The following is a 12,332-nucleotide window of genomic DNA, read 5'->3' as shown; positions in this document are numbered from 1 at the left end:
TGAGGAAACTGAGGACAGCACCATTGAAGACCTGTCACAGCATTCACCTAGACTCCCTGCTACTGCAGAGACACACACCATTGTGGGATCTAGTTCTAGAGCAGCCTCAGGGTCACAATCTGGTGAGTGCAGCACAGAATCTGGTCCATGGCAGGCGGAGGCAGGGACATTCGAAGTCACTGGCACTTGGAGGGCTATTGGAGGCAAGGAACCTGCTGAGCCTGAGTTGGATAACGAGTCTCCGGTCTCCCAGTGGAGCCAAAGCGACAATCATGGGAACATAAGGAAGGGATGTTAGCTGCATTCATCAAATTGCAACGGATGATGAAGGAGTCCATCCACCTTCAGTCTAAGGTGATTACGCCGGCATGCCAACGCACCGAGGTCAGCACTGGCAAGATGGTGGCCACCAAAGAGACCTTGGTCCAGGACATCGGTGCTGCACTCCATTGCTGTAGCCATTGGTGGCATCCATCATTGGCCAAGTGAGAGTAGCGTGGGAAACCTCAATCTCACTCCAGCTGCCCCTTCTCCTCAAGGCGTCAGCCAGGGGCCCTCAGGTACCAATAGGGAGAAGCAGCAGCAGCTGGAAACCCTGGAGTCATCCATCCAGGCGACTCTGCAACTGTCCGGCCTATCCTCTTTTTCTGTGACCCCCATCACCTCCAGCACCACAGGCTGAGGAGGGTGCACCTGCCCCACAGCAGGAGACCCAAGGTGTAGGCCGGGGCCCTCCAGAGGATGCCAGCCAAAGTCATCACTGACAAGGCTGACTCCACCTCTGCTGTGGATGTTGGGGAAGTACCTGGACGTAGTGGTAGGGTTAGGAAAAGTTTAAAAAATTTAGGAGTACAACGGTGGCATTGGTGTTCACAATATGTATAAAGCGTTCACAAATGTAAATAGAATCACACCCATTTCACATCTCTTATATATGCCTCCTTTATAGGATGGGCTGTGTTGCTGTCAATCAGGTGTGATACCATGGTCCGTTCCCCACCCACTTATCACAGGTGTCATTATCATGGGCCTCTTGTCTATGTAGTGTGCTTCCATATCACCACAGTGTGTGGCCCTTTTTCAGATCGTTCTCGACATCAGTGATGCTCGACCTTAATGCTAAGTTTGCTTGTGGAACGAACCTTGTTCACAAGCTTTGCAGGGTCATGTCATGTTTATTCTTGGCTGTGTAAAATTGAGGCAGAGGTGTTCTCCTATCTTATCTGCATTTCTGAAAGGTGAAGTCATAGTGTACAAGGATAGATGTGTTAATGCATGGAGAAAGGTCATGTATCATGCAACTCCATGTGCTCTCTGTCTTCTGGCAGCGCTCTCATGCAATGAGCCCATACTCCGAGCTCGTGTGTGCTGCTGTCAGCCAACTGCGTTTCCAACTTTCTGAGTGTACATCTGCTAAGCTCACCAATAAGGGGGAGGACCTTGCCACCTCAAGGTGCTGAAACTCTGCCCATCTCAGCCACATTCTTGCCCTGGCGCTTGAACCTACAACCTTGAGCGTTTCTCAACCTCTGGATTGTGGCCACAAGGCTCTCATCACAATGTTGGGATGCAGCACTGTGCATCCCCTCACCTAAACACTCACCGAGACGAGTGATGCTCATTGCAAATGGTGATATTTGGGGGTCAACAGAACCTTTGAGCATGCTCTGAAAGTGCACATTGTAGCTTCGGACAATGTTGAGGGGAGCAATGAGATAGGAGTGAGGATGTACCGAAGCTGAAGTCTGCTCTTTATTGGCAACAACTTGTCACCTTGAGGGCTTCATGATGTCTGAGCATTTTGGAGTTCATAAGGGCCAGGGCTGGCCATGAGAGCACAATATGTGTCTTAAAGAGGAGACATTTTAATGTCTGGTACTCAAGTAGTTGAATGTCGACATCCTCAGGTGGTCCACATGCGTAGTAAGCTGAGGATAAAAGCAGGCCAGCATCCCTAACTGAGAGTGCTGGTTGTTAATGCGAATGAGAAGAAGGTGACACAGAGGGCTGAGTCATCTCAGAATCGATGCACACCTGTGGAACGTCCTCAGCTGCCTTGGCCCAAATGTCACCTATCAGTTTCACAATCAACATTACACAGAATGCTCCTGTTACTGGAGTTGGATCTCCTTGAGGAGATTTGTCAGATTGAAGGCATACAAGTCCACTGATGTTAGTGGAACAGCTCTTGCAGGTTGCTGTTGCGACTGAGATGCTGGAGAGACGTTTGAAGAGGCAGCACCTTCTGACAACTGATGCCGAGATGCCCTCCTCCAGTTAGCACCTCATCTCAGTAAGGACACATGCTCCCGAGTCTTCATCATCCTTCAAAGTCTCAGGACAATATGAGCTTCATGTGTAACTATTCACTCTCATATTGAAGTGCATGATTGAAATGAGAGGAATAGCAATGCTGGCCCATAATGGAGCACACTTGTCTAAGAGGGTACTCGTCATCCACCTTGTGGAATCTGGTGGCAATGAGGGCCTCACGTACACGCCTGCCTCATCTGGCCCGTGCTAAGGCCTCTTCCCCTGCAGCCTCGGCTTCCTCCACTAAACGCCCTCACCCCCTTCGATGTCATCCCATCAGAGGAGACATGCAGCTCCTCTATGTAGGCATCTGGCAAGCCCTCCCCCTCCCCCCTTTACAGTGCCAGGTTGTGCAGTGTGTAGCAAGCCACGATTAACCGTGACCCTCTGGGACTTGTACTGGAGTGCTCCGCTAGATCTGTCCAGTTATTGGAATCACATATTTAGGATTCTTATGGTGTACTCCACCAATGCTCAGCTAGCGCCATGAGCTTTTTGGTACCTTCTCTGTGCAGGAGTTTGAGACTGCCACACAGGAGTCACCAGCTAGGTGCCCTTTGTCACCAAGGAGCTAGCACTGGATCCTCTGTGGTCCCTCAAAGTTGTCTGGAATCTGTGATTTACTCAAGATGTATGACTCATAGATGCTTCCTGGGTATCTGCACAAACCTACATGATAAGTTTCTTATGGTCGCAGACCAGTGGTACATTGAGCGAGTAGTAGCCTTTCCGGTTTATGCATTGCTCTGCCTGTTGCCAGGGAGCTTTTATAGCTTCGTGAGTGCAGTTGATGGCACCCTGCACCTGAGGGAATCCGGAAATCTCAACAAAGCCCAGTGCTCTGGCGTCCTGGCTTGCTTGATCTCTGACAAAGTTAATGTTAATGTAAGCCTGGGCAAAAAGGCTGTCTGTTAGCTCATGTATGCATTTGTGCATGGATGCTTGAGAGATCCCACAGAGGTCCCCAGTGCACCCCTGGAAGGAATCACTGGTGTAGAAGTTCAGAGCGGTGGTTACTTTCAGAACAACTGGCAATGGATGTCCTCCCAGTCCCCGTGGCACCAATTCCTGGAGAATGTGGCAAATTTGAGTCACCAGATCCCTGGTCATGCAGGGGCATCAGTGACATTGTCTCTCGCTCATCTCAGATAGGACATGTGAGTGCTATACACCCTTGGTCTTGCGAGCTGCCTGTACACGACGTCTCTGTGAGCCTCGTTCAAGTCCGGATGAGGTCCTGCTGACTCTTGATCTTCCAGATGCCTCCATCACAATCTTCTCCCTGTCTCCTGCTTGTCTGTGATTATGCAGGCAGCAATAAATCGAGGCTCTATCTCTGCAGTATCAATGAGAAACAGACAACAGTCAGCATTAGTCTCCAAAGATCTTCTTTCTGTCAATGACTCATCAGCGAATGTGGGCTCAAGGGATTTGTTCAACTGTCTAAAACTATTTGCCCCGAAATCCTGGCCACCGCAGGATGTGTTTCAAAGTGCTCCTTCACCCACCACAACCCCCAACCTTTACATGACTGATTGCAATGACATTGCTTTGGCCATGTGCCTGGTTGTGCTGGGATCCTCATTCATTGCGCTTTAATACTCTTTGAAATAAACATGAAAGTAAATGTTTAGTCAGGAAGTGAGATTATTTGAGGGGGGCCTGAGGCTTCTCTTTGTCCAGCACCATGATTCTGACATGCTTCGGAAGCTTGTCCAGTCGCCTAATTGCTCTGGAATTCGTTATCACTCTGGGGAATTTCCACACTGCGAACAAATATGGAGATCAGTTAGTGTCACTTATCTGGATTAGTCTTGCATGAATGTGCATCATTGCTTCACTTTCCTGATGCCCTGTATTGTAATTGAAAGGCTCCTAACATGCCTCAGCTGTGCATCTCTCCTCATTTGGGAATGCACAGTTCAGTTGGGTGCCCCTTTAATTGGAAGATGGTGCTGCTAAGCTCTCAATGCCAGGCCAGTTTGGACCCTCCCTGCATGAGTATGGAAACCCCTCCCATCATTCCAGAGCAGCTTTATGTTCAGATTTCCTTCCCTCCAAGACCTCTCACTCCTCCCCCTGTATTTTTTGATCCCATCATGATTGTGGTGGATATCCATTTGTTAGCTCCTGAACATGTTGAGGTGATATGTCTATGCCCCATGTGGATCCCACCCTTTCCTATCTGGAGACCTCTTGCACAGTGCCCACTCCCCACACTTTTGATTGCCCCCACAATGCCTTTTCCCCATCTGTAGGCTGCAGATGCCTCCCCTGACTGAGTGTGCCGCCTGCGGCCTAGTAGGATAAGACCATAAGACATAGGAGCAGAAATTAGGCCATTCGGCCCATCGAGTCTGCTCCGCCATTCAATCATGGCTAATAAGTTGCTCAACCCCATTCTCCCGCCTTCTCCCCATAACCTTTGATCCCCTTACCAATCAAGAACCTATCTATCTCGGTCTTAAATACACTCAATGACCTGGCCTCCACAGCCTTCTGTGGCAATGAATTCCATAGATTCACCACTCTCTGGCTAAAGAAGTTTCTCCTCATCTCTGTTCTAAAAGGTCTTCCCTTTACTCTGAGGCTGTGCCCTCGGGTCCTAGTCTCTCCTACTAATGGAAACATCTTCCCCACGTCCACTCTATCCAGGCCTTTCGGTATTCTGTAAGTTTCAATCAGATACCCCCTCATCCTTCTAAACTCCATCGAGTATAGACCCAGAGTCCTCAAACGTTCCTCATATGTTAAGCCTTTCATTCCTGGGATCATTCTCGTGAACCTCCTGTGGACCCTCTCCAGGGCCAGAATAGCCTTCCTGAGATACGGGGCCCAAAATTGCTCACAATATTCTAAATGTGGTCTGACCAGAGCCTTATAAAGCCTCAGCAGCACATCCCTGCTTTTATATTCTAGTCCTCTCGAAATAAATGCCAACATTGCATTTGCCTTCCTAACTACCGACTCAACCTGCAAGTTAACCTTAACAGAATCCTGGAGTAGGACTCCCAAGTCCCTTTGCACTCCAGACTTCTGAATTCTCTCCCCATTTAGAAAATAGTCTATGCCTCTATTCTTCCTACAAAAGTGCATGACCCTCACACTTCCCCACGTTGTATTCCATCTGCCACTTCTTTGCCCATTCTCCTAACCTGTCCAAATCCTTCTGCAGCCTCCCCGCCTCCTCAATACTACCTGTCCCTCCACCTATCTTTGTATCATCTGCAAACTTAGCCAGGATGCCCTCAGTTCCTTCATCTAGATCATTAATGTATAAAGTGAAAAGTTGTGGTCCCAACACTGACCTCTGCGGAACTCCACTAGTCACCGGCCGCCATCCTGAGAAGGACCCCCTTATCCCCACTCTCTGCCTCCTGCCAGACAGCCAATCTTCTATCCATGCTAATACCTTGCCTCTAACACCATGGGCTCTTATCTTACTGAGCAGCCTCCTGTGCGGCACCTTGTGAAAGGCCTTCTGGAAGTCCAAGTAGATAACATCCGTTGGCTCTCCTTTGTCTAACCTACTCGTTACCTCCTCAAAGAATTCTAACAGATTTGTCAGGCGTGACCTCCCCTTGATGAAACCATGCTGACTTTGCCCGATTTTACCATGCACTTCCAAGTATTCTTAAATCTCATCCTTAATAATGGACTCTAAAATCTTACCAACAACCGAGGTCAGGCTAATCGGCCTGTAATTTCCCGTCTTTTGTCTCACTCCCTTCTTAAACAAGGGGGTTACATTAGCGATTTTCCAGTCCTCTGGGACCCTCCCTGTCTCCAGTGATTCCTGAAAGATCACCACTAACACCTCCACTATCTCTTCAGCTATCTCCTTCAGAACTCTGGGGTGCAATCCATCTGGTCCAGGTGATTTATCCACCTTCAGACCTTTCAGTTTTCCTAGCACCTTCTCCTTGGTAATGGCCACCATACTCACCTCTGCCCCCCCGACTCTCTTGAACTTTGGGGATGTCACTCGTGTCTTCCACTGTGAAGATTGACGCAAAGTTCCTATTCAGTTCCTCCGCCATCACTACTACTTCTCCAGAGTCATTTTCCAGCAGCCCAATGTCCACTTTTGCCTCTCTCTTACCCTTTATATATCTAAAAAAAACCTCTTGCAATCTTCTTTTATATTACTGGCTAGTTTACCCTCATATTTAATCTTCTCCCTCCTTATTTCTTTTTTAGTTGTCCTCTGTTGGTCTTTGTAGGCTTCCCAATCCCCTGGTTTCGCACTGCTCTTCGCCGCATTGTATACTTTCTCTTTAGCTTTTATGTTATCCCTGTCTTCCCTTGTCAGCCATGGTTGCCTCATCCTCCCTTTAGTATGCTTCTTCTTCCTAGGGATGAATTTTTGCTGTGTCTCCCAAATTACTCCCAGAAACTCCTGCCATTGCTGTTCCACTGTCTTTCCTGCTAGACTCATCTCCCAGTCAATTCTGGCCAGCTCCTCCCTCATGCCTCTGTAGTTGCCTTTATTCAACTGTAATACCGTTACATCTGATTCCAGCTTTTTCCTCTCAAATTGCAGGGTAAATTCTATCATATTATGGTCACTTCCTCCTAAGGGTTCCTTCACCTTAAGCCCCCTTATCAAATCTGCCTTATTACACATCACTAAATCTAGAATTGCCTGTTCCCTAGTGGGCTCCACCACAAGCTGCTCCAAAAAGCCATTTCGTAGACATTCCACAAATTCCTTTTCTTGGGATGCACTACCAACCTGATTTTCCCAGTCTACCTGCATTTTGAAATCCCCCATGATCACTGTAACCTTGCCTTTCTTACACACCTTTTCTATCTCCTGGTGTATCTTGTGCCCCACATCCTGACTACTGTTCGGAGGCCTGTACATAACTCCCATTATGGTTTCTTTAACCTTTGCGGTTCCTCAACTCTACCCACACAGATTCTACATCATCTGACCCCACATCATTTCTTGCTATCGATTTAATTTCATTTCTTACTAACAAAACAACCCCACCCCCTCTGCCAACCTGCCTATCTTTTCGATAGGATGTATATCCTTGAATATTTAGCTCCCAGTCCTGATCCCCTTGCAGCCATGTCTCCATGATGCCCATCACATCATATCTGTCAATTTCAATCTGCGCCACAAGCTCATTTACCTTATTTCGTATACTGCGTGCATTCAGATACAACACTTTCAGTCCTGTATTTCCCGTCCCTTTTCTCATTGTCGTCCCTTTATCTGATGTGCTTGAAGTTAGATTCCTAGCCCTTTCCAAACACTCTGTCCTATTTTGTGTTCTGGGGACTTTAACAGCCTCTCCTGGGCTCTCCTTTCTTTTCAGTTTTTTCATAATTTTCCATGAAATTGAATCCACCCCCCCACACGCTAACCTGCTGCTTTGTTTCCCATTAGTCATACTTCTTGGAGTTTTACCCTTCCCTTCTCTCCAATTTCTAGTTTAAAGTCCTGTTGACCACCCTTTTCGCTAGAACATTGGTCCCAGATCGGTTCAGGTGGAGACCGTCCCAACAGTACAGATCCCTCCTGTTCCAATACTGATGCCAGAGCCCCACGAAATGGAACCCCTCTTTCCCACACCACTCCTTTAGCCACGTGTTTACTTCCCTTATTCTTGCGTCCCTATGCCAATTTGCACGTGGCTCGAGTAGTAATCCGGAGATTATAACCCTTGACCTGTTCTTTAATTTAGTTCCTAGTTCCTGATAATCCCCAAATAGGTCCTCTTTCCTAGTCTTACCTATGTTATTTGTCCCGATGTGGACCACAACAACTGGATCCTCCCCCTCCCTCTCCAATATCCTTTCAAGCCGGTCAGAGATGTCCCTCACCCTGGCACTGGGCAGGCAACATACCATGCGGGACTCTCGATCCTGCTTACAAAGGAAGCTATCAATTCCCCTAATTATAGAATCCCCTACAACTACCACTTGTCTTTTTGCTCCCCCCTCTTGAATGGCCTCCTGTGCCACGGTGCCGTGGTCAGCTGGCTCATCCTCCCTACAGCCCTGTTCCTCATCCACACAGGGAGTAAGTACCCCGTACCTGTTGGACAAGGTCAAGAGCTGAGGCTCCTCTGTTCCTGAACACAGGATCCCTCTACCTGCCTCACTTGCAGTCACACCCTGCTGACCCTGACCACTGACCGGACTTGAGGTACTTAAGCTACCAGGTGTGACTGCCTCCTGCTACAAAGCGTCCAGGTAACTCTCCCCCTCCCGGATGTGCCGCAGCGTCCGGAGCTCGGACTCCAGCTCATCAATTCTGAGCCGGAGTTCCTCCAGCAACAAACACTTGCTGCAGATGTGGTCACTGCAGCTCGCAATGGGATCTGCCAGCTCCCACATCATACAGCTACAGCACATCACCTGCCCAGCCATCTCGACTTAGATAATTAATTTATTAATTGGCTTTGCATTGTTTTTTCAAATTTGGTGCAGATTTCCTACCAACCAATCAGGTCACAGCTTTCCTGTGACATCACTTTTTCAGTTTTGGCTTCAGTTACTTTGTGCCCCGAGGTCACCGCTCCGGTGCTCCTCCCTTCAAGTCTGCTCCCTAGAGACAAGGCCGCGAATCCCCGAGGTAAGCTAGATTTATACTCACCGCTCCAGTGCTCCTCCCTCTGAGTCTGCTCCCTGGAGACAAGGCCGCGAATCCCTGAGGTAAGCTAGATTTATACTCACCGCTCCAGTGCTCCTCCCTCCGAGTCTGCTCCCAGGATTTACTCACCAATCAGCTGCTTTTTCTTTAAAATCCACTTTCAGAAGAGTGTCCCTCGCAAGTCTGGTGTACTTCTGAAGGCACTGCCTCTTCCTTTCTTTTTTTTTAGGTTTGAGGAAGAGGGAGGGATGGAAACACTACAGCAATGTAACGTTTGGGGCTATTCCGTTCTTTGACAGTGGGTCCTCCTTGATTCCCTCCTGAGTCAGGATGCCAAAAACCCTACAGACCGAGGCACGTGATATTACAACAATGCCCTGCACAGAACATGCTGGGCACAACTGAGAGTGGACAGACATGCCTGCTCCCTCCCTGGACTGGGACAAGGACAGTCTTTGCAAGCTCAACAACGTCATTCTGTAATGTACTCTCTCCCCATCCTGGCACTGAGGATGCTAACCACCCCCTGCCCCCCCACCCTCGCACCTTCCCCCAGTCATGTGTTTGATTGCAACCTTCTGCACTCTTACCCCCCAGTGAAGCCCTTGCCCTGCAGCCCCTTCCCATGCCTCAGGTCAGTTTCCCCCTTTCTCCAGTGCAGCCGTAACCCTGCAGCCCATTAGAAGCCACCCCTGCCTTATAGCTGGTCTGGTAGGTAGAGACTTGCTTCTGCCACCACCCTGAAAGCGATGTGGTGCTACCTGTGAAGCCTGGCCCTGATTACAATGAGCACTGCAAAAGATGCAAGGTAGGCAAACAAACCTCAAAGTCATGAGCAAAGCAGGTTGACAGGTGCATGTCGCTTATATACTGTTGTGAAACACGTCATTACAATTACATGCCGACATACCCTGATGATTCAGTGTGGGGAATAGTAAGGGCTGCTCCCTCCAAGAGGCTTATGTCATTCTATCTCTTCCCACACTCTCTCCCTATCCTGGTGCTGAGGACTGGCCTATGGCATGGGAAGGGACTGCAGGGCAAGAGCTCCACTGGGGGTTTAGAGTGGGGAATGTTGCACTCAGACACATGACTTGTGGGGGTGGGGGGGAGGTGTGGGGGGTTTAGCATCCTCAGCGCCAGGATGGGGAGAGAGTATGGTCAGAATTTTCTGACTGCCGGGCGGGCGAGCCCGACACAATCTCCGGCGGGTGGGGAGCCAATCCCCGCCAGGGAAGCGGGTCCTGCCACCATTATATGTGGATGGGCCAATTAAGGCCTGCCCAGCGTGACGTCCGGCGGGAAGCGCTATGCGCTTCCTTTGCGGGTGGGGGGGGGATTCCCCAAAAGCGAGAGTGCGCTCTTTCGCGCATACGCATGAAAGAGCGCACATCTCCCTGAGGCAATGTGCAGCCTCAGGGAGATCGCTTACATTGTGAAAAATGTTAAAAATAGAAAAAAAAAATTCCCTAACATGTCCCCCTCATGTGACAACATGAGATGGGACATGTTTATAATATACATACTAAGTTTATTAAAATGTTTAAAACCCTGCATGAAACCTCATCCCGCCGGTGGATGAGGTTTCATGTTTTTTCTGTTCCCCGCCGGGGCTCCTGGCCTGCCCGCCAACTTTAAGGTTTTAATAATCCTGTCAATGGCCTCAATTGGCCATTGACAGGTCGGCGGGCGCACAGCTGATTTGGCTGTGTCCCCGCCTTCCTGAAAATTTAAATAGGGCGGGATGACGTTGGGGGTTCCCGCGTCATTTTATGTGTCGGCGAGTGGGCCCCGCCCCCTGCTCACCGATGGCAAAATCCTGCCCTATGTTACAGAATGACATAAGCCACTTGGGGTGATCAGCCCTTATCATGAGATGCAAATCTATTGAAATAACGTTCCAGAAGTGTCACGGTGGGAAATGTGGCCTGCCATTGAAGGCTGCAATGCACAATTGGGAACTGGTTTTACGACGGCTTTAAGACCAATTTTTGGCCTTCTCACGATATTTCCGGTCCTGCCTGCCATGATGCCTGCTGCGGGAGGAAGCAGAAAATCCCAGCCATCATCGAATGACAGCACAGAAGAAGGCTGTTCGGCACATCACACCTGTGCCAGTTCTTTGAAAGAATTATCCAATTAGCCTCACTTCTCTTTCCCCATAGATCTGAATATTTTTGCCTTCAAGTATTTATTGCTGAAAGTTGCTATTGAATCCATTTTCTCCACACGATTTGAGCAGAGCATCCCAGATCATCATAACTGGCTAAACAAAATAATTCTCTTTATCACACCTCTGTTTCTTTGGCAATTCCCTTAATTTTTTGTCCTCTGGTTACTCAACCTCCTGCCAGTGAAAATAGTTTCGTATTTACTCTATCAAAACCATTTGTGATTTTAATTCTCCCTTAACCTTCTCTGCTCTAAGGAGAACAATGCCAGCTCCTCCTGTCTTCCCAAATAACTGAAGTCCCTTTTTCTTTGGAACCCTCCTAGTGAAGCTCCTCTGCATGTTAAGGCAGTTTGTCTGTGACTCCAGTGCTCCCTCCTCTTGGGGACAGCAGAATCCAACTCCAACATTTCATGGGCCTGTGAGATTGGTACCTGCCCCTAATATTGCAATGACCTTATGTGTCCTGGGATTTGTGAACAGTCCATGTAGTGAGTGGAAGTTCTGCTTAGCTCTCTTCCAGCAGCACAGTGCCTAGTTACTAAATTTCTACATGTGGCAGCTGAAAACTTGTTCATGCATGTTTCAGAAACCCAAAGGGAAGGACCGGCCTGGGTGGAAGAGGGAAGCTTCGCTATTTTGGTCCAAATCATGCAATGGATCCCATCATTACACGGTAAGAAGACAGACAACTGTGGCTTGTTTATAATAAGGAATCTTTCATGTACTTTAAGTCCTGAATATTGTAATTTTTACAATAAGCCCAGAAGGGCAAACCAATTCAAAATTGCCAAATCCCAGTAAAAATCAGTAATATTGGTACCATTAATACCACAGTTCCCATTTAAGGTACACAGGAGTATGGGCAAATTTTACTGGTACCTTTCATTTCCAAGTTACTAGTTTTTTCCTTATGGGAGGTCAGCCCTGGTCAATCTACACTAAGTAATGAAAGTGCAGTTTGTGATAACCATGTAACTGATCTTTCACCTTTGATTAGAATCCCTGTTTACAGGACTGTCACTGACCTCATCTCCTCTGGAGATCTTCCCTTCACAGCTTCCAACCTCATAGTCTCCCAACTCCAGACAGCCTGCTTCTATCTCCTCCCCAAAATCCACAAACAGGACTGTCCCAACAGACCGAACATGTCAGCCTGTTCCTGCTCCACAGAACTCATTTCTTCCTATCTTGACTCCGTTCTCTCTCCCCTTGTCCAGTCTCTTCCTAACTACATCCGCG

At 48.4% G+C, this 12,332-nt stretch overlaps 1 protein-coding gene across 3 annotated transcripts in view; it reads left to right on the top strand.

Annotated features, from left to right (window-relative positions):
* The window catches only part of trpm2 (transient receptor potential cation channel, subfamily M, member 2), a 327,556-nt gene that overhangs the window by 304,082 nt on the left and 11,142 nt on the right, over nt 1-12,332 (top strand). For all 3 annotated transcript variants that reach the window (XM_078551683.1, XM_078551681.1, XM_078551682.1), the window contains exon 30: nt 11,680-11,766. In XM_078551683.1, coding sequence (XP_078407809.1) covers nt 11,680-11,766 — 87 coding nt within the window. The remainder of the gene's footprint in view (nt 1-11,679; nt 11,767-12,332) is intronic.

The sequence above is a fragment of the Cetorhinus maximus genome, chromosome 11 (genome assembly GCF_964194155.1).
Source record: "Cetorhinus maximus chromosome 11, sCetMax3.hap1.1, whole genome shotgun sequence".
In the NCBI taxonomy this organism is placed as follows: Eukaryota; Metazoa; Chordata; class Chondrichthyes; order Lamniformes; family Cetorhinidae; genus Cetorhinus; species Cetorhinus maximus.
The sequence above is the reverse complement of the archived record's forward strand: the minus strand, read 5'-3'. Positions and strand labels throughout refer to the sequence as shown.